This window comes from Corvus cornix, chromosome 2 (assembly GCF_000738735.6).
Source record: "Corvus cornix cornix isolate S_Up_H32 chromosome 2, ASM73873v5, whole genome shotgun sequence".
Taxonomy (NCBI): domain Eukaryota; kingdom Metazoa; phylum Chordata; class Aves; order Passeriformes; family Corvidae; genus Corvus; species Corvus cornix.
Genome location: NC_046333.1, coordinates 4123870 through 4145683, shown reverse-complemented (window position 1 = coordinate 4145683; position 21814 = coordinate 4123870). Strand labels below are relative to the sequence as shown.

Below are 21814 nucleotides of genomic sequence, written 5' to 3'. Positions count from 1 at the left end.
GATAAACACTTTTAATGAATTACTAAGTTAATGGTTCCTCTGAAATTCTGATTGACTAAACAGACAGTGTTGTCGCAACAGCCACGTGAGATTCAGATCCATGATTAGATGGTGAGCACACACGCACAACCACTTCAGCAGTGCTCTTCCCACAGGACAGGGTACCTAGGAACCCAGGCAAATCTAAATAAAAAGGGTCGAACCAGTTGCCCACCAGAGACCAGTGTTTGCTGTCTTACTTACGTGCAAAATGATGTAACAGTCTCCTTCAAAAAAAGTCCCATAAGCTTTTTCAGGTACAGGAACCATCTTCATGTTCTGTAAGGAGATCAGAGTTGGGGTCATTGCTAAAAGTGAAGAACCAGAAGTTGGTGTGTGTGAAACAGGACAGGCTGGGGTGCACAAAACACTGAGGTGACAGAGGTTGGAGAAGGAAGAAGCAGGGCTGTGTGTGAGCTGGGAAAAGCCACTTTTGGAGGGACTCTCCAAAATACTAAGGGGTGAGAAGGGAAAAATTATGAATTTGCTTGTACAGACTGACTAGTATATTTTAGTCTCCTTGCTTTTCTGCAATCCTGTGGATTTGGACCTGGAGGTCATGCTGAAGTGCTCCAGAGCTTGCATTTGCAGGGAATTTCCCAGGAGAGCAAGCACATCTCATCCTAGGTTTAGTTTTGGGCACTGTTTTGACTCAGTGCCCATGAGTTCAAGGACATCTCCCAGCACTTTGTTAGGATAACCACTCTGCCAGGGGTTCAGGACAACCAGCAGTGCTGAGAAAAGACAGAGCTGAGGACACTGATGGGTCCCTCACCCCTCCAGGCCCTAATTGCAGACTTCCTCTGGCACAAGTGCATAATTAACCAGCCATGCCTGCCCAGTGCAGGTGTCTGGATGTGCCACCCACTGGTCCACAGGCAGCTCCTGGGCTGGAGCTGGCTCTGTGGTTCCCTGAAATTGGAGACACGCATTCTTCTGCTGGCCCGACTTGTTTCCCAGCATACCAGCTTGACCCCTGTGAACCCACACGGCTCTAATTACAGATCCTCTGGAAAGCAGCTCAGTGCAGTGCTTTGGAGAGAAATGGGAAGGTGAAGGCCCTGGGATATTTGGAACATAGCTGTGACCTGCAGAATGTCACTTGGCGATGTTGGAGCCTCTTCCCACTGCTTCCCTGAGTGGATTCTGCACCTCAATCTAAACCCATTCTCATGGCAGGGGAATGTTCTTGGTGAATTGGGCCAGAATAAGGCAGAATTGAGCCCAGCTTGGCTCCAGTCCAAAATCAGACACCATCACCAGCAGAAGGTGACCTCACAGGCTGCAGGATCTCTCCTTGCAGTGACACAGAGCAGGAAAGGCACGGAAAAAGTACAAAGAGACTCCACAGAATGCCTTTGCTGCAAAGATAGGTGTCTTCAAGCAGCTGCTGGTGTAGACTAAGGCTGCCTATGGATAACCCATCTTCTTGGTGGAACAGAGAGTTTCTGGTGTGTTAAAGCAGCCTTGCATTGGCTCCAAAAAGGGGTGAGAAAAGCCTCCAGTGCTGGAGGAATGGTTTCAGTCCCACCACATTCCTGTTTCCTCAGTAAATATTATCATCTCTATTTTACAGAGCAGGAAACCAAAACAATAACATGGTGAACATTTCATGGGGAGACACTGAGTCTGTTTCCCGCTGTATCTTATCTGTAGGACCCTCTTTTCCCACACAGATTACTGCAATAATTCATCTTTCTTAAAACATAAACACACACAGATGTGCAGAGGACACGTGGCACCGCTCTTGTCCTACCTCTATGCCCCATATCTGCAGTCCCAGCCTTCTCTCGATGGTTGGGAGATTTGTGTCACCGTCTGTCATCCTGCAGTCTGAGCTAGAAGGCAAAGGAAGAAAAAAACAAAATAAATATATAACTAGATGTAACAGTGAGTGTGCTGGTCAGCTGGGTTGCTCTCACCATCAGTGGAGGTTTAATACAGATAATCCACACGTTGAAGTGTCTCTGTCTCTTTGCTATTAACAGTTAGGTGGGATGAACCCCCATTCCCAGGCTATCCATGCTCATGAAGGGCCAAGCCAAGTGTGGGATCACAGCCCAGCAAACACTGGATAGGACGCTGTTGCTTGGGTGGGGGATTGTTTTCCCTGGATTTGAACAGGTGGAAAGGATCCACTGGGGTGTGGGACCTGACATCAGTACTGGTTTGTTCCCACCATGGCACGAGGTGGAGGAGACACGGGTGGACCTCCAGGAATCCTGTGCACTCCTGGGCCAGTCACTGGAGGTCAGGTCAGGTCAGGTCAGGTCCCCTGGCCCTGGGGCACTGGGAGCCCAACGAATGAAGCCTTTCTACTTCAGGACAAGATTCAGGTCTAAATTGAGGCAGGTATCTCAGGGCAGGGCACCAGGCTCCCAGCTCCCTGCAGGCACAGCCAGCACAGCCAGCACAGCACACAGTGATCCAGTCAATAACCAAAATGTCTATTTTACACAGAGCCCAGCAGCTTCCTAAACTCTGCTGCCTGCATGGGGAAGAAACAGGTTTCAAGTTGCCCCCACAAAGGTGTCTGAGAATATTTGAGATGGTTTTGGTGTCTCCAGCTGCCCCTCTGATGGGTGGATGTCTCCCATCCATCCTCTATCGTATCTACCAGTTGTGGGGGAAAAAAAAGCACATCACTATCCTTAGCTATGCTCCCTGTTCCTGCTGCTGAGGTTTTTGCTCAAGAAACAACTTCTGAACCCAGCTTGTTTGCAGGGCAACTTCCTGAAGCGAATGAAACCCCCAAGAAATGTACATAAAAACGTGGAGTTACATCCCATCAGAGCTGACTCTGCTGCAGCGGCCACGGGACAGCCTGTGTTTGTCTAGGGGCACACCCCACATCAGCCTTCCCCCTGTGAGCCAATCCTGCTCACAAATCCAGGCCCAGCCTCGAGAGAAAACACGGCTCACTGTTCTTCTGAAGGAGGGGAAGAGCAGAGACATGGTCCCTGCCAGAAGGTGTTGACGGCTCGTGTTACGAGAGCGTGGAGGGATGTGCTGCACGTGGCACCACAAAGGCGTAACAAGTGTTGGTCACCCTGGAGAGTTTGCACACCAAGTAAGAGAACAAAAAATGCTGCCACAGGCAGGAGCATTGGTCCATCCAGATCTCCCACAGCCCAGAGCTGCCAGACCCTAGCTCCTTGCACAGGTATAGAGCAATGCAGGTTTTTCCAGGGGTGTTTTGAGCACAGCCCCAACACCTCTCTGTTACCTGAGCAGGCACAGTCTGGCAGTGCTCAGCAGCAGGAGTCAGACTCATTCCTCCCTGAACACAGACAGAGCTGAAGGACTGTTGGAGACTGAGTCCATGTGGCCTCAGGAACACATTCAGCCACCTTCAGCTCCCTCTCAGCTCCTCCAGAGAGCTTCCAGGCAAGAAGACAAACAGCAAGGACAAAAAAAGACATTTTTCACCTCAATTCCCAGAAAGGTGATTGACACCCACAGAGATTAAAAGCCAGATCCAGGAAGATATTTCAGTGTCCACAGAGGAAACAGACACTGTTCTAAATGTTGTCCTGACTCACTAGCTGTGGAGTACAGGGCTATCAGAAACTGAATACAAAAACATGGTCTCAATAACCAAAAGACCCCTCCTTTCTTTTAAAATCACATTCAAAAGGTCCCTATCAAAGAAAAACCTGAGTGAAGCCTCTTCCCCTCAACCATCTTTTTAATTTATTTAGGGGTTTTTCCTTCCAGCATCATAACAGGAAGAACCTGAAAACAAAGCCAGTAAAGACATTTATATTTGAGGGCAGTGAAGTTTTTTAGCACCACTGACACTTCTCCCAGTGGGAGGCAGCAGCCGTCTTGCTCTCCTGCTAACAGCTCAGGAAAGCAGCAGCTGGCCAGCTGTGAGACACAGCTGGATCCCTGCTTCTCCCAGCATCCCAACCTCTCCCAGAAAAATTAACCCAAAGGATGCTGAGATTCCTCTGACCACAGGAAGTCGTGTTGGGCAGAACCCTCTGAGAGCCAGCAGTGCTCCACAGATTCCCAATCAAACCTATTTGACTAAAAATGAGGATCTTGGATCTCCTTCACTCCTGGGGATCCTTTCTCCATCTGAAACCTCACAATTAGTGCTGACCCCCCCACTTTTCTGAGAAAGGGTGTCCCTCCCTTTCTCCTAAGTCATTTAGCTGGGGGAGTGTGAATCACAGACAAAGTTGGCTGTTTCTTTGGTCTTTCCAGCTTCTTTCGGCCGGTGGCCAAGCTAGAAATAATAGGAATATGACTTATATAATCAGACAGCTAATTTCATTAATGATTTAATGCGGGGTTTTAATCAGAGAATCCCATAATTCAACTCCTGTCCAGACATGAAATACGGTATTTATGGAGTGAAATCTTCCCATCTGTGCTGAAATCATGAAGGGCAGAAACTTTTATAAGTTAAAAAGAAGAAAAGAAAAAGGGGATGTTAAGAGTCTTGGGGGGTTCACTGTGGGGTTTCAACAGCAATGTCTGAGGTAGTCCTTATCTCAGTCAAACCAGTTTTGCTCAGCATTAGGTGAAATGCAAATTGGCAAGAAGTGTGAGTCAACGGCCTCTGGGGCAGGAATTCACTGAGGAAAATCACTGGTTATGGGGATGGATTTGCTTCCTTGGGCGCAGACACAGCTTTACCTGTGAAGGGAGAAGCAGCTGTAGCTCATCTCTGCCCCCACATTAGTAACATGCAAATAATTTTTTCAGCTTTCACCTCCAGGACCAGCCTATCCTACCGCCACCATTTCCAGGGAAATCTTCGTCTCTCCATGGGAAGACGAGAGAAGTTCATCCCGTAAATGTGGGCTGAGAGGCAGCCACTGCATGGCAAAGGCAGCTTCTGGCCTGGAGCTGCTCTGCTGGGCATCACCACCAGGTTAAGGTGCTATAAATTAAATTGCAAAGAACAAGTGCTGCTCTTGACTGAGGGCAGAGAACCTGAAAACCGAACTTCAGTGGCTGCCCCTTGACTGGATGTGTCAGCCAGGGGCACCTGGAGCCTCCAGAGCTAAAATCAATGCTTTCCCTGTCACAACCCAGGCAGCAAAGTTAGTGGGTGAAGGCAGATGGGTCTCCCTTACACCCGCTGCCCTCCATGCACTGCCAAAATCACAGCAACACTCCTGCCCGCTAAATCCAACCCTCATCCCCTCTCCAACCAGCACAGCGTGGGGAAAAGCTCTGCCGTCAGGAAGGACTACATGACTAATTAAGTGTCAAGGTCACTCCCAAGGCTGGTTAATGATTAATAGCTGGGGTGGAAGTGCCAGCAATCACTGCTTCCTTTGGGTCAGCCCGGTCCGTGTTGGGAACCCAGACCTAGCAGGACATTTCTCCAGGCAGTCTTGGGTTGTTTGGGTGGGGAGGGAAAAGGAGGACTCAAAAGGGGGACAGGGGAACATTTCAAACCCCTGAAGCACACTCTGAATTCAGGCTGGTTTGGCTTGTCTGGGTTTTGGCGCGCACTTGCTGGGCTGTAGTCACGGTAATAAAAAAACCCCAGTGAAATGACTAATGCTCTGTACAGCTTTGGGAAAATAGGAAGCAGCTGTGGCTCCAGCCTTTCCAGGCTGAAAGGCCTAATTATTGGGAATACTTGGACTGGCATTAGATGAGGTAAACCAGGGCCTGTTGAATTGCTTTCATTGTCTCCACTACAGTTGGGCATCTGGGCCCAAGTAGGTGCCATTTTTTGTTTGCAGAGGACAGTGGTTAACTCTTGTTTTGCCCAGAGGAATGAAATTCAGCCCTGGAGTTTCCTCATGTGGCCCATCAGCTACAGCTCAGGAACAGTGACTGTCCAGAAGCACAGCACTCAACCTGGGCAAGCTGTCTTTTATTTCTCTGTTGCAACAGGAGAAAAAGCAGCCTTTATGACACAGGACAATCATAGGTGGGGAGGGCCAGCAATGGAGCTTGTCTTCTCTCTCATGTTGTCACACACTCAGAGCTGTAAGACCTTCCTCCAAGCCATGCTGGACATGCTGGAGTGTGGTGATGAGGCAGGGAACGGGATATGTATTGTGGAGATGGGAAAAGAAGAAAAAGCACAGCTCAGCTCATCCTCCTGCTCCAAGTTCTGTGAAGTCCCGGTTCAGGACCAGTGTGGCCAGCAAGCCAAGGACAGGGCTCTGCCCAGACACGCCTGGGCGACCACAGAGAGCACTTCAGCCTTCTTGGAAAGAGCTGTTGCCTGGCAGCTAAAATTACGTAAAGCAGGCCTTGAAATAAGATGCTATTTCTGATCACGGTGGGCAATTAAACATTGGAACAGCTTATTAGGGAAGCTGGCAGGCTTGGCTTTACTTAATGTCTTTGAAATGAGATGAGTGAATGGCTGGGCTGTGCTCAGCTCCTCGGGCTCTGTGGCCATGAGCCCTGCCCAGGTGCTGCACTTCCAGCAAGCTGCTCCTTCCCATGGGTTTGGCAGTGAGGAAAAAGCAGGGACTGGCCCTCGTGCTTCAGCCACCTCCACCAGTCAGAAAAGATGCCCTGTCCATGCTACAAAGTCATCAGGATGGATCATGAAGTGGTTTGAGGGCTTTTTTAGACTTAAGTAGTGCTGGATCAAAACCTGAGACGGGGCACTGGATGGGATGAGCTAAGATTGTGCTCATCTCCTCAGGGTCAGTGGCTCTGGAGATAAGAGGGGACTCCACTGGTTTAAGATGGGCAGGTTTTCCCCTCTTTCCATGAATGGCTGCCAGGGATCACCAGGAGCTACCTGGCACCACGGGTGACTGGTGTTTCCTGATCTTTGCTCAAGGGCTGGGATGTTGAGGATGCTGAGTCTGTTCAGGGTTAATGTGAGTGAAGATACAAGAGCGTGGGATGAAGAGATGGTTTGATGTTAATGATGGCCTCTCAAACTGTAAGTGCTCTACAGCCCAGGAGAGGTTTGAATTCCCTGTTCAGGGAGTTCAAAGGATGCAGAAACGTGGATTTACCTGACAAGTGATTTCTCAGGCTCTGAAAGAGCAATAACCATTTTACCCTGTCTGGAAAAAGCTGACTGGTGTTCCCTGGACCCAGTTGCTCTGTCTCTTGAACCTTGGAAATTTACCCCATCTCCAACCACCATCCCAGGCATTATAAGAAACAGACCCCTGGCTTAGTGTGACTCCTTATAACCTGTGCCTTCTCCTCCCGGCCATTTCTGGCATCTCTGTCTTAGCAGCTGATACTTGCTCATTCCCAGAAAGTCACAGAGGCTGTGAGCTTTACCTTTCAGCTCCTTGTGAGGATGGACTTTGCACTGATCCTCCAGTCCTTCCCCTGTTCCTAACATAAAAGCAAAGAGCACAAGGAAATACTAGGTTCCTGGGAAATAACCACCTTCCCAGTTGCAACAGCCCTCAATCTGTGTCTCATCTGCCTCTTTGAATTCCTCAGAGGACATCTGATTTGGAAGGGAAGGCATCTCATGATTTATCTCCTCTGACTTTGACCAGTCCCTGCAGCTGCATTTCCACCTGCCATAAATTCTAGCTCGACACCTCGCTCCATCCAGGAAATACTGCTCATCTCTCCACACCTCTCCTCATGATCCCCTTGTACCCCTCTGTTTATCTCACTGCTGGTGGCGTTCCAGCAGCCTGATCTTTAAGCAGATCGTCTTGGGAAACTGCTTTATAACAGCAGATTATTTTTCCCCCAAACTGCTGCTATTTCTGAGTCCTCCTCCTACAATTTTACCAGCTGAATGCTTGTCCTGGGAACGGTGGAGCTGCATTGTCCCAGCAAACTTCTCACAGTGTAGGAACAATGCACTGACAATTAAATCAGAACTTTAACTTCAGCCATGGCTCCCAAGTCATGCGGTCTGAGTTTCCACATCCATCACGCTGGATGTGGAGCCCAGAGCTCAGCAGTGGCTGGCTCTGGAAAAGGCAGAGCCACTTGGCTGAAGGTGGGGCTGGCAGGCCTTGCCTTGGTGTCCTGCAGAGAAGGTCAGAGCACCCACGCAGCTCCTGGCTGAATTTTTTCCCGAAAAGTCCTTCTTCCCCAGGATGTCTTTGAAAGCAGGAGGCTCTTCCAGGCAGGAAGGATCTCGGCAGGCTGAGGGCAGCCCTAAAAGACTCAAAGCTTTGCTAAGCAGCAGCAGAGACTGAGCTGCAAGAGCTTGTCCCTGAGATCAGCCCCTGTGACCGAGAACAAACTCTTGCTGTGCAAACCCACCTCTCTCTGAAGGTCCCTGATAAAAAAACAGGGGCACAAGAAGCTGTTAAGAACCTTCTGCACACAAGCCCCTGCAGCAGCATTGCCCTCGTGTGGTGCCAGGTGCATTTTTGTCAAATACTAAGTTTCAGCTTGGTGCACACCTACTTCAGAGGTATCCACTGCACCTCCAGCCCCTCTCCGTGGGGGTTTTGAGTCAGGAACAGCACAGAGCCATCCCAAGGGAAAGGTGAGCAGGCAGCTTGCCAATTCATCTGGAACAAATCTTTCCTTTCTTTCAGTTCTTTCTCCCCTGGTGAGAGGGAGAGATTCCTGGCTTGGGACCAGCACTGCATCCAGAGGCAGGGCTTCACACCACAGTGAGAGCAGGAGATGCACACAGGAGAGCAAAGCCATTTTAATTCCTCTTCCTGGTTTCCACTGAAGTGGTTCAGGTTCTCTCTAACTACCTTCTAATTACTCACCACCTCCAAGAAAAAAATTACCATCCTCTCCCACATCAGCATTTTAACAGAGCATTATTTAACCCTGTGGCTGCAGGTTAAGTAAAATCAGATGAGACATCAGGTAGGAAAGTGTGTTTGTTCACCTGTGCAAGACCTTCCTGAGCCCTGGGGAGCACCTGCTCTTCAAAAGCTTACAGGAAATAGAAAAACTAAAAAAAAAAAAACCAAAAAAAACCAACCAAAACCATTTTCCCAGCTGAAACTGAGGAAAAGGCCACAGCTTCCTATCCAGAGCCTGGAGGAAGGGTAGGAGAGGGGGTTAGAGGCTGGGATTTATCCACCTCCTCTTGGGTGTCTCAGTTTCAGCTGCACAAGTCTGAGGAGGGCTCCCCCTCGGTGATTCCCTCATCCTAGTGTTTGCTCCAGGGCAGATCCAGTGAATCTTGGACAGGAGGGACTTGCTGTTCCCTTGGCCTAACAGGAAAACCCCTGGGTGGAGAGCCCAGCTTGCCACACCTCCCTCCAACTCGCCCAGAGTGTGGGGGCTCAGTCCCATCCAAGATTCTGCCAGCATGAACTGAGACAAATACCACAAATAAAACCTTCATTAAACCCAGGTGCCAGTGCCCACCTGGCACTCACAAAACATCCTTCTCAAAAAAAAAGTCTGAGAGTTAAGATTTTTGCTGCTGCATGTAACAGTTTTATATTTATTGTAAGAATTCACACATGTGTATGTGTGCAAGACAAAGAGCAGCTTTTCCCTGGTGCACAGTTTAATGAGTGCAGTTGAATAAGCCCCTGCCCTCAGGACCTTTTTTTGGTGGTGATGGAGCAGGAGAGATGCTCTGCCTCCACTCAGATCAGCTGGGGAACTGGTTCCAGAGCACTGGCTTCCCAGTGGAAAGTGGCAAGGTAAACATAAACTACCAAGAAAAAGGGACTGTTTCAGTTTTGTCCCAGTTCAGACCTGCAAGCATGACATCAAACTTGGGAACAGAAACCCAGGACTTCTGCCAAAAAAAAAAAAACAACAAAAAAAAAACAACCAAAAAAACCAAACCAGGTTTCCATTTTGGATTGCAAATGAAAGCAGGTGCTCTGTGGGTGACTCTGCGCTTCCATCTCTGGCCCAGCGAGATGTAAAAGGTTTATTCAGGGGGAAGTTTTGTTTCTCAAGCAGCAAAGGGAAGCTCACCCTTTGTGAGTGTTGGCTGACACAACTCTAATGAAGGACACCTGACCTGTGTCAAAACGAAAGGGGACCAAGTAACCCAGCCCAAGCTTCCCCGGGGATGGGTGCTGAGCCAGGCTGTGAGTTGCCTTTCCTGAGCTTTAAGGTCTTGGAAGCAGAGCCAGCCCTTCCCAGGATCTCCTCTCAGTGGAACACCAGCACCACACACCTTCTTGGTAGCAGTCACCCATAGCAGTGTCACTCTCCAGGCTTGTGTTCACTCGTGGTGCGTTTGTCACTGTGTCACCCAGCCCTTCCAACCCCCAGTGGGCTGTGAGGCTGCTCTTGGTTCTCCTGGGACTTTGGAGGTGCCACTCAGCTTCTCTGGACAGAAATGAAGGCAGAGAGAGCAGCACCTCGAAGGCAGACAAATAAAACATCCCTGAAAACACTGCAAAAACAGCTTTAGACAGAGCCACTCATCCTGGACAACCTTTTTCACCCGAAGCTGCCAATGGGAGTTTTGTCTGAGCACCAGGAAGGGAACCAGGCATCTGAAAGACTGGGATGGGTGGGACAGCAACAACAGACAGTAATTCAGGCTCCAGCACACTCTCAAAGGAAAGATGGGTACCCAGATAGTCTCTCTAACCCCAAAAAAGAACACGGTTTCTAGCACCACCCTGTGCAGCTGTTTTTGTAAGAGCAGTTTTAAATAAAGGCACAAACCCTTCCTTTCATCCCAGGGCATGGCAACAGGACATTTTTAGGTAGAAGAGGTCGACTCCTCTGAATAGCTCCTTCCACAGGAACTGCCCAGGATGGAGCCCAACCATGCAATTTAACGTCCCCCCTGTGCCACATCTTTGACGTGGATATAAGGTAATAACAAGTTCCACTGTTCTTGTACCCAGCACTGCCTCAGATAAGCCTGAAGAGGCTCAGATGAAGACAGATAACAAATGAGAGGGTTTATGTTACAAGCAGAGATCCTTGGAAATCAAGGCAACTGAATTGGATGCACATCATCCAATGCCTGGACTTTTCAGCCTGAAAGATGCCAAAGACTGTAAGTGACAATATTCACCCCTTTCTGCATTCCTTTCACATCCAGAATGGGTGGAAATACAGTGGAAATATATAATCATCCAGGATAAACCATAATTAGGCCCATTTCCAGGGCTGTATTATATGGATAGAGAGCTCAGGAGAGGAGCGGTTTTAATGAGTTATGGGAGAGTGTTTCCCCTTGTGACTGAAGGATCTGTCCCTCTGAGGGGACAAGAGAAGCTGAAGAATATATGTGAATAAACAAAGAGCTGGAGCAGAGATATTTTGGGTGTGGTGTGGCCACACTGGAGTCCTTCCTCCTGCAGATGGACATTTCACACGTGGAAAGCCCAGCCTGTGGCTTGTGTCAGTCCAGAGCGACTCTCAGAAAGCTGACACAAAAATGTGATGAAGGGGGGACCTTGAGGAGGGTCAGTGGTGCCACATGTGTTCCCCAGGGGTGACAGAAATGCTACTGGGGCAGGTAACACCAAGGCAGCACCACGGCTTTGGCTGTGCCCTGAGCTCCCTCCGCTGCACTGGGCATTTCAGGGCTCTGCTTCCAAGTGGGCCATGGTGTATTTAACTCTGTGGGAACTGAGGGAAGGCTTTTAGTCCAGCAGGATGTGCCCAGCACAGAGCAGAGCCCCAGCACCTTTCCAAGCACGGGGCAGGTGTCTGAGCCAGCCTCTTCCTCAGCTGGGCATGGATCACCGCAGGATGGGTGGTCCATAACAGAAAAGAAAACAGCTTCCATGCTCAAAGTCCAGAAAAGCCTGCACAGCTCCATGGAAAAGACCAGGAGACACGGTGGACATCTTCAGCATCCCTGGTCATGCAAGAGCAGGGATTTATTGACTCAGCCTAACCTGGAGCCCCAAGATACAGGAGAAGACAGGAAATCAGGATGACACTGCTCGCAGCCATGGCACAAAACCTTTGCTCCCAGCTGGGAGACCTTGGCAACTGCTGCCTCAAAGTCCTGCCTGGGAAAAAACATCATGAGACCTCTGTGTCTGCCATTGAAAAGGAGCTGGAGGAGGATAAAGGCATCCTGTTTGTGCAGGGAGGAGGAGGAGGAGGGGAGACTCACCTGGCTCTGCCAGGAGGAAGGTGAGGGAAGACGGTTATAGCGGTTTTTTTCTGATCTGCCCGTCCTTGCATTGCCTTCCACCTGGCATCCCTGGGGAGCGGTAAAACCCCGCGGAAGAAGAGAGCCGGTGCCCTGCGATTGTCTAATCTCTACTTTGCAGGCTCTAATCAGCCCATTTAGCCGCGGTGTGTAAAAAGCACCTGGATGATTCACCATCTAAGTGCTGCTCTGGCGGGGCCAGTTTGCTTCAGCTGCTGTAACACTTGTTTACATCTGCGTTCGGGCAGCCTTGAATAAGCGTGAACCTCCCACAGATGCTAATTCATATCAGCTCTCCTTTGTGTTAAATATTTATGCTCCTAATAGGCACGCCTAAGAAAAATACTGGCAAGTGAGCCTGCAGCTCAACTCCATTACAACTCAATTTTACCTCAGTGCAACTCGCATCTCAAACGAGCAGGGTGAGAAAACATTCTATTTACAGAGCAGAGCAGCCCAGCAGCTCGGCCATTAGCAATCTGTCGATCGGATGACAATAAAACCCATCGATAAGAACTTCCAAAGACTTTCGGTGGCTGCCCGGACCCATAACTGCGCCCCAAAGGCAGGCGAGCTCTCGGCAAATCCCCACGGCAGCGAAGCATGAAACAATCCGGGCCCAAACAAAACGCTGCTAATTGGTGGCTGCACGAAATCAGAGCCAGTCTGTGCAGAGAGCTAAAGGAAAAGATGTGTCCTCGGAGCTGATATGAGCCCGGACGGGTTCTTGGCAAACTCAGAGCTGCTCGTTCCAGCCCCAAACGATGTAAATCAGGGTGGGCTCATTTCAGTAGACACATCCTGGCTTGCACCACGGGAGAAATTGGGGTTTTTTAAAAAGTATGAAGCGTATTAATTTTTTGTTTGTTTCTTACTGTTCCACAGAACAAAAGTGATTAAGCAGTTCAGGCCTTATTAAAACTAGCAGGGGTGCAGGGAGGCTGCTCACCTTGCTGGAAAGTGCGCGGTCTTCTCGCAGGTGTCCCTTCTCCACCAAGCCCAGCGCCTTCTCTCCTCTTCGCCGAGTTTCAAGGCACTTTCTGTTCACTGTTCTGCCACCTTGTCAGCTCGGGAACAGCACTGTTCGGTAATTCAATCCTCTACTTAACCGCAGAGACACTCCTACCCGGAGATCACACCCATTCCCAGGCTCACGGAGGGACAAAGAGGGAGCCGGTACGGGAGAGTTTCAACCAACTCTCTGTTTGCATCAAATATCCACCGCTCTGAATTCACTGAATAATGATTAAGAGCTGCTTTCATCGAAAACCTGTTTTGTCCAGGTTTAGAAGGGCACAGGAGGGATTTTTTTCCGCCCTTTTCTCCGTCTCTGTGGAACAAAGCAAGGTGCGGTGCTGCTCAGCGCTGCCTTAATTCTTGGGGCCAAAGATGTCCAGCTCCGGGCTCTGGCTCTGACTGTCCCGAATTTTGGCAAAGCTGTTCCAAGGGGAAAAGTGCTCGGGGAAGACCCCTGCTCCTCTGCTCTCTGCAAGGCCCATCTGGGTGTCCCTGTGCTCACAGGAGCCCTGGGTTGGGGCAGCCCAGGGCGATGGGGAGCAGGGGTGAGGTTTGCTGTCAGGATTAGTGACTGGAATGGAGATGTAACAGAGCATTGGAGTGTTTAACTGGGCTGCCCTCCCAGGGGAAGAGTAATGATAAACCAGACAGCCCCAGCAGTGTTTGCTGAGCCACCTTCGGAGGCAGAAAGCGGTGTCTGCGGACATTTGTAGCTTATTGTTGACAAAAAACTACCTGTGAAGGACGGCTGGAATATTGCAGCCACTGAAGGCTGCCCCGATGTCACTGGCTGGGGATGACCTGAGGATAAACCATCTCCTGGCATTCCCATGTGTTCCTGCCTGGCATGTGTGTACTGCTGCTCGCTGCTGAGGGAGGGAGCATCCCTCTCTGGAGAAGGCACCACTTGGTACCTTGTCATCAGCCACCAGCTCTGCTTTTGGGGGTCCAGGGCTGTGTCCAGCTGTGTTCTGCACATCTCGAAGGATGGAGACTACACAACCTCTCAGGACTGGGAACCATCCAAGGCCTTCCCTTTGGATACATTTTTCTCTTGTCACTTCCTTAATTTTCTAGATTAGCCCCCACAATCTGAAAATAGATATGAATCAACTCACCAGTTAAACCAGGTGGCTGAAGAGGTTTAAACCACAGTTGCCACAGGTCTCATCCACTGACGACTCAGACCTCAGGGACCTGTAATGGGGAGGGTGCCCAAAATACCAGTGACGTTGCCTACAGACCGGTGTGCCACTAACCGCAGAGAGCTGCAAACCATGGTGTGGGCTGGACCTGCTTGTTCAGCCTGGGTGTGCCCATTTCTGAGAGGATCACTGCAGAGAACTGAGTTTCATGGTTAAAGATGCAAAACCAACTCCTAGCAAGTGATTTCTCCCTTAATGTCTGCAGGCTACAGCTCATAAACCCATAACAGCCTTCACCTTTCCTTTTTCATTCTTTTCATTTCATCGTGCTGATGCCATGAAGATTTTTTGCCTTTTCTTTCATACCCCTGTTATACCTTTTTTACAACTTCTGTATTCTTAGTGCTTTGTGCCTACATTCTTGGCCTTGCTTGTCAAGCTGAGACTCAACATTTTAGAAGCTTCGTAGCTAGGGATCAGTGTGCCCCAGACACCAAGGTCCTCTCCAGAACACATTCTGTAAACTAAGATAGAACCATCCAGGGGAAGGATGGGGAGGGGGGCTCACTCGAGCCTCTCATTGGGGAATCTTTGATAGATATGCTAATTAGTAAAACCTATAATGTTATACCAGATCTTTTGGGGGATACTCGGCGGGGTGCATCTCGATGCATTTGACCTGGACGTGTGCACCTAAGGATCCTTAAAATAAATACCAAGGTAAAATCCCTTTTCCCCTTCTAACCATGTTCGATTCTTGATTTTAAGACCAGGAAAAGGCATCAGCTGCTGAGAGTCTTCGTCTGTTGCAGGGGACAGAGGAAAAATGTTTTGTTTTTCCTCCAATTCACAGAGGATGGGGAGCGGAAACAGGGTCTGCTTTTACCTTTGGAGCCCACCCCAAGCCCACTGCTGGCCCAGCAGTGAGGGTCACACACCAGCAGATCTGGTGGGAGGCATTGGAAGGTGGGGTGAAAACACCTGGAATCTCGGAGGATCAGCACCAAACCATGTTGTGCTCCCATTCCCCTTTTGCCACACAGACTCGTCATCCCCAGCATTAAGGATTTAATTAATAGTTGCATATCTGGGTGCTTTTTTGGTGCTGATGTAAATCAAGCCACTTCCATGGCTGTGGCTACAGGAATTTGAGCTCTGGGATGGAGCCTGTCATTCCTATACCCACAGCTTTACTAATGCACTTCAGGCTCAGACACAGGTGATGCCTGAGCTGCCTGTCCTCTCCCTCCTCTCCATTAGTGCCACAGTGAAAAAGCAGTAAATTATCCTGTTGAGCTTTTAAGGAGCCCAGCTCTGCAGAAATACGTGTAAAGCAGTTTAGGACAGTCAATGCCAAGGGGAAAGAAGATCATCATAAACCATGGGCTCATTTAGTGCTGAGCTGTAGGCACTTTTGCTCCCTGCTAATTCTGGTCATGCCATGGGGTTATAGAGCAGAAAACATTATTTCCAAGCAGTTTAACTCAGCAGTGGTGGAAAGCAGCACAGCCTGAGTTTCAGAACTGAAACGTGATCTGAGATGTTCCTGTCCAGCTGTGCTTCCCATGTGCACGACCTGATGCACTCATATCCTAGTCCTAAGCCTTGCCCTGGTATTCCCAGAGCTCAGAGACCTTGTGGTTTGATATTTTTTTCGTGCATGCAGGCAGCAGATGAGGCTGTTTTTCAGTGTCCCAGTGCAAGCCCAAGACACTGAAGCCATTGTCACAGGCCCGTGCTGGGGTAAATCAGGAGCTGCTGGGAGGAAGAGTGCAGAACTGCAAACTCAGGGTTTGGCAGCAGAATGGCCCAACATCTGCCTCAGCCTGGACCATCCCACATGCCTGTGGACAAGGTTGACGTTGTGCACGGGGAAACAGGCTCTGCCAAGGATGTGTTTGCAAAATGACATGTTCCAAAGGTATTTCCACCCTGCTTTTGGGTAGGGAACTCCAGGAGGAAGAGGGAAGGGCCAAACCCTGCAGATGAGATAACACAGCAGGGGCCTCCTGCCTTGGAAAAGCAAGGGAAGGAGTTAAAAAAACCCCACAAGCTGCTCAAAACACCAATGCTTGACCCATCAGTGTGAGGTTAAAGATCCTGGCCTGTAACAGCCAAAGCACTGCATGAATTTCTGAGAAGCTCTCAGGAGAGCTTTCCCTGCCCTGCAGCCCAAGCCTGTGACATTTCACTGCACATCCCTTGCTCAGGCACTTCTCTGCCCCACAAAATCATGATGTCCAAATGAAAATCTGCATAGTGCCTCTTACAGGTGTAACTACTGACCTGATAGAGGAGGATTGGGTTATAACCTACTGCTCCCTCACCTGCTGTGCTCCTGGGTGTGGGGGAAAAGCTGGGAAGGCAATACAAATGCTTGTGTGCTGACTGCAAGATCATCTCTCAGATGAGACCTTCTCACTCTCTACAACTCCCTGACAGGAGGTGGGGGTTGGTCTCTTCTCCCAGGAAACAAAAGAAAAGAGGAAATGGCTCCAAGTTGTGTCAAAGGAGGTTTAGCTTGGACCTTAGGAAAAATTTCTTCACCCACAAGGATTGTTCAGCATTGAAACAGGCTACCCAGGGCAGTGGTGGAGTCACCATCCCCAGAAGGATTTAAAAGATGTAGATGTGGCACTTGGGGACAGGGTTTAGTGGTGGCCTTGGCACCTGGATTTAAGGTTGGACTTGATCTTATAGGTCTTTGCCATCCCAAATGAGTCTGTGATTCTGCTCTAGAGCTCTGTGGGCAGCAGCCAACAGGGCAGCACAGAGCTGCCCCTGACAGGCAACAGGGTGCTGGTTAATGGTTAACAGCAGCAGATGGGAACCTCCTGGGACAGGGGAAGGTGCCTGGGCATTCAGGTGAGGAGCGTGGCTGTGCTGCAGTGCACAGCTGTGCTCTGTCACACACCTCTTGAGCCATAGGCAGTGGTTGCATTCTCCTCTGGTCAGTTCCTGTCAGTCAATGGCTCCCTCCACACACAGAGAACCCTCAGTCCTCCTGAGGAGCTCTCCCAGCACCGCTCTGGGGCATGGCTGTGCACGGAGCCCTGGGAATTGCAGACTCTGTGGAGGCAGGGGCAGGATGGCCTTCAGTTCTGAAGAAAGGCATGGCCTTGGCAAGCCAAGGGCATGAGGGTAAATGCTGGTTTGGGGCAGGAGTAGCTTTGGCAAGAGCTCTGGAGATGCAGTTCACCCTCCCAGAGCCAGCAGCTTGCAGCAGGTTAAGACAGGAGCAGTCTCTGGCACAGGGGTTACAACCCTGAGGCTGATCAAAGCTGTAGCCATTGCTCCAGTTCACTGCTTGGCACTGTTAGTGAAAAACCCATTTTAAGCCCCTTATGTTGGGCCGTGGACTGGGGATATGGGGCTCGTGTGTCCTCAGGCTTATGGGCAAAAGTACCCCCCTGGAGAGAGACAGAGGTGATGGCTTCTTGCAGCATTGACAGCAAGGTCTGGCAGGGCTTCTGGTCAGCCTTGAACCCTCTTCTACATCCTAAAATGTCTATAATCCATCCATGAAGGTGGCATGCACAACTCTAAGTCTCTGCTAGCCAGGAGAAATACCTCAGTGAATGTAACTGCAATAATACTGATGGAATGGCTCTATCATGTCCCTTGGTCTGTCTGTGTGAGCTCTGGCTGGAGGTTTTGCAGAGGGACGTATGACAGCATGTTTTGCAAAATTACACTTGGGAGAATTACATTCTCCCAGCCCTTAGGGAGGAGGCTTATTCCAGACTTCTGCTGGTGAAAAAATCTTGTCTTGGAGCAAAAGAGCTGCTGTCCCTTTCCAGGAGGTTAATCTGCAACTTGCTGGGTGCAGGGGAGGTGGCAGAGGAGGGGCAGCTGCCCCTGCCTGTGTGCACTGCGGGCGTGGGCTCCTCTGCACCTCTCCCTGTTTAATCTAGCCCGCCACTGCCAAGAAGTAGCAGGTGCACTGAGAAAACAGGATAGCCCAGGTGGGACCGTGACGTGGCAGCCCTGGCTGCCTTCCAGCCAGAGGAGGTATGCAGCACAGGGGCCCCAGGCCAGATCTGGATGTGTTCAGACCGTTGTTTTACCTGGGGAAACTTCCAGAAGCACCCAAATCGCCAAGACCCATCACCCCCTTGTTGCTGTCAAATCCTGCTCCTAATGCTGACGGGCACAAGATGTTCTTTGGGTTATTGACTTGCTGTCTGCGAGGATAGATGAGGTTTGTGCTAGGAAAACTCAGGTTTGCCACTGCAGAAAATCAGCCTGCTTTTCCAGAATGCCAAGAAGATTTAGGGAAGTGCTCAGTGGCAATGAAGACTTAGCAGGAGCTGACCCTTTAGGGAAAGAGATGGAGTCTAACAGGGTGAGTTTCATGGCAGCTTCACGGAGTAACCATGGGGGAACAATGTGCAGGAAGAAAATCTGTGCTGTTCCCGTTCCTGAGTGTTTTTCCCAGCTGTACACAAGCCACAAACAGCTGGGCCATTTGGATTATCAGATGCTGATTCCTGCTATTGAATCTTCTAGAGATCTTAAATCCTGATTCAGATTTAATCCCAGGCAAGGCATTGTGGGAGCCTTGCGCTGAGATGTTTTCCTGTCTCATGTCTGTCTTAAGAAGGTAGCAGGGGTTACTGCTTGCTCTTACAGGGGTGATAGCAGGGAGGGAGCACAGGATACACACAGAGGTTTCCAACCAGGGTCAGTGGCAGGAACTGGGTAATAAAGGCAAAACCAAACCCAGATCACCCAAGCATGAGCCTGGCAACTTGGTAATGGCAACCAACCTTCTCCTGATCATCTGTCACCACCCTGTCCCTCAGCCACAGAATCATTTAGGTTGGAAAAGACCTCCCAGATCATTGAGTCCAGCCATTCACCCAGCACTGCCAGGTCCACCATTAACCCACGTCCCCACATCTACATGGTTTTGAACACTTCCAGGGGTGGTGATTCCACCACTTCCCTGGGCAGCCTGTGCCAATGCCTGACCGCCCTTTCAGCCACAGTATGGATCTGATGTTTCCCTTAGAGCCACGTGTACCATTTGAAGAGGGAGATAGTCAGGAGAGGAAGAAAAAAAGCAGAGTGGTTCAGTAAAAACAAACACCCCCGCAAAGAGAACAGTTCTGCAAATCGCTGTATGGATGGTTTAAGAGTTTCACAAAACCTCAGGGGCTGTTGTGCAGCCCTAATGAAAACCTTATGAAACCCAGCAAATTCCAGCACACTGGTCAGGGTCATTAAGCAGAGCCTCTGCCATTCCCAGCATCAGCTGAATCCAGCAGAAAGGAGACGTTTCACAGGCAGGGGAGGCTCAGCCCCAGCGCTGGTTAATGGGTGTGTGAGCCTGACAAAGGTCATCCCATGGCATCCTGTAGAGGAGGAAATCACTTGTGCTGTGGCAGTGACAACCCCTGAGCTCCAGGTTCCTTGGAACTGTCCTTTCACGGGAATCACAGCATGAGCAAGCAAGCTGAGGGATTAATACCTTGTTCTAACATGGGAGCTGAGGCAAACAGAGGTTATTTATGCCTTTTGGACAAGATTACATGGGATGTCCGGGCAGGAACCAGAAAGTTGACTCAGTTTCCCCATAGCTCACCCCCACCCTGCAGGAGAGGTGGCCTGGGTTTCTCCGCTGCAGGGTACAAGGCTGGTCCTTTAGCACTCAGTAATCCATCTGGGTAATCCCAGTGGTTTTACTGTGGGTGAGGATCACTGGATGCTGAGGTAGCTATGGAAAATGCTGGCTTTACTGGTGAAGGTGTCCGGAGCTCTCACCCTCACTGTTTATTTCCTTTTTTAAGCACTCAGGCAGACCAAAGGTTTTCACAACTGTGGGAAACCTGGTTGCTCGTGTTGGTGACCGTACCCTGGTGCCCACAAAATAACTCCATCCTCCCTTGCAAACTTAATTTTTAACCCGTCTCATTTCAGTGACCAGGCTGCACGTGTGAGTGCAGAAAGTCACCCTGCGCTCAGGGATGGGGTGGGGGGTGAAATCCTGAATCCCTGTGCTTGCCAGTGCTCACCAGCCTCTCCCATGAAATTGTTAGGATCACAGCAGCTGCCAGTCTGAGCTGCCTGACATGGAGGGTGTAGGGATGTCCTTCTCCTGCGTCAGGTGGGAACTGTGCCCTGGGAGAGAATCCAGATTTTTCTTAGGGACTTTTGAGTTTGTTCCCCAAAACAGAGCAAAGATTTCCCCAGGACAGGTGGTCTGACAGCTGAGCTGAGTTCATCACTCCTCTTGTTCACATCTGCTAAACAGAGCTCATGAATTCCACTCTGAGGAGGTGCAGGAGTGCGAGGACAACCCCTGCAAGCTCCTGAGCCTCAGAACCTGCAGGCAGAGCCGAGGTTGTGCCTGCATGGCCAGGGGGACAGTGGGCAGCCAGGGCTGGGGCTGCCCAGGCGGAGCTATTGTCTGCAGGAATGCAGCCCTGCCTGTGCCAACCAGGAAGGAGCAACAAAAATCCACCACCCTAAAGGCTGGGAAAGTTCCACCCTCCTGCAAGTCAGCCCTCCCTGCTTTCCGCAGTCCCCAAAGGGCGCAGGCACTGCCTGTGCCTGATGTCCTTCCTCGGCCCATTGCCCCCACATCAGATGTTGGTCACCTCAGGCTGCTGGGAGGAGCTCTGCCACCACTGCTGCAAATACAGAGCGGTGATGATCCCCATCACAGCCTTGGTTCAGCTGAGGGATGAACACCAGGCGCTCCACTGGGTGCTGTACACATCTCCCTGGTGGCCCATGGACTTCTGAGCACCATCTCCACCTCCTCCTTGCTCAAGGATCACAAATTGGGTGGGCTGGAGCGAGCTGGATTAACTGGGACCCACAGAGCTTCTCAAACATGGGAGATAGAATAGTTAAGGCTGGAAAAGTCTTCTAGGATCATCAAGTCCAACATTAACCCAGCACTGCCATGTTCACCACCAAACCATACCCCCAAGATAAAGTGCAAGTCTGATTTGTGTTATTACAGTGAAGAATCCAAGCAGCCATTTTTTTAGGTAACATCACCATCACAGGCTGAAGATTTCAGCTGCCTTCTCAGAAATGACCTCCGTAGAGTCCAAGCCAGAGCTGAACCCCCAACTCCTGTATCCCTTGTCCCCTCTGGGCCACACTGTGCTGCAAATGGAGTTAAAAAGCCAGCCCCAGTCTTGGGTGCCAGCAAGGAATGGTGTCCCCCCGCCACCCCCAATCTGTGCATGACAGGCTGGTGAGGAGCAGCGCTGGTGCCTGGAACCCTCTGATTTTCATTTCCACAAGGCTGATACACCCAGTGCTTCCCAGGAACCTTTTGGGGGTTATTCCATGAGAACACTGCCCAGCACTGGCTCAGAGCTCAGCTGAGCTGAGAGCCTTTTCCCAGGAAGTTCTGGTTACTGTGTTTGAACACCAAACGAGAAGCTCACGTTACTTCCCTGTGGGACTGGACTCCTTCTAATACAAGCGAGAGGTTGTTCTTGGGGCATCCCTGTGGCACGCCCCAACAGGAATTGGCTGGATTCTTGTGTCTCCTTCCTACTTTTCCAGGCTCTTCTGAACAGCAGCACTCACACAAAGAGCTCATCCTGCAAAGGGCAGTGTTATCTCACCTATTTTTGGCACGAGGGGAAAGCATCAGAAG

At 50.2% G+C, this 21814-nt stretch overlaps 1 protein-coding gene across 2 annotated transcripts in view; it reads right to left on the bottom strand.

Moving 5' to 3' along the window:
- VILL (villin like) overlaps window positions 1-13142 on the bottom strand; it is a 33561-nt gene extending 20419 nt beyond the window's left edge. For both annotated transcript variants that reach the window (XM_010394815.4, XM_010394816.4), the window contains exons 1-3: window positions 12978-13142; window positions 1796-1877; window positions 244-318 (exon numbers count right to left, since the gene is read on the bottom strand). In XM_010394815.4, the coding sequence (XP_010393117.3) occupies window positions 244-318; window positions 1796-1864 (144 nt within the window). In that variant the 5' untranslated portion in view covers window positions 1865-1877; window positions 12978-13142. The remainder of the gene's footprint in view (window positions 1-243; window positions 319-1795; window positions 1878-12977) is intronic.
- Between the last annotated feature and the right edge of the window lie 8672 nt (window positions 13143-21814).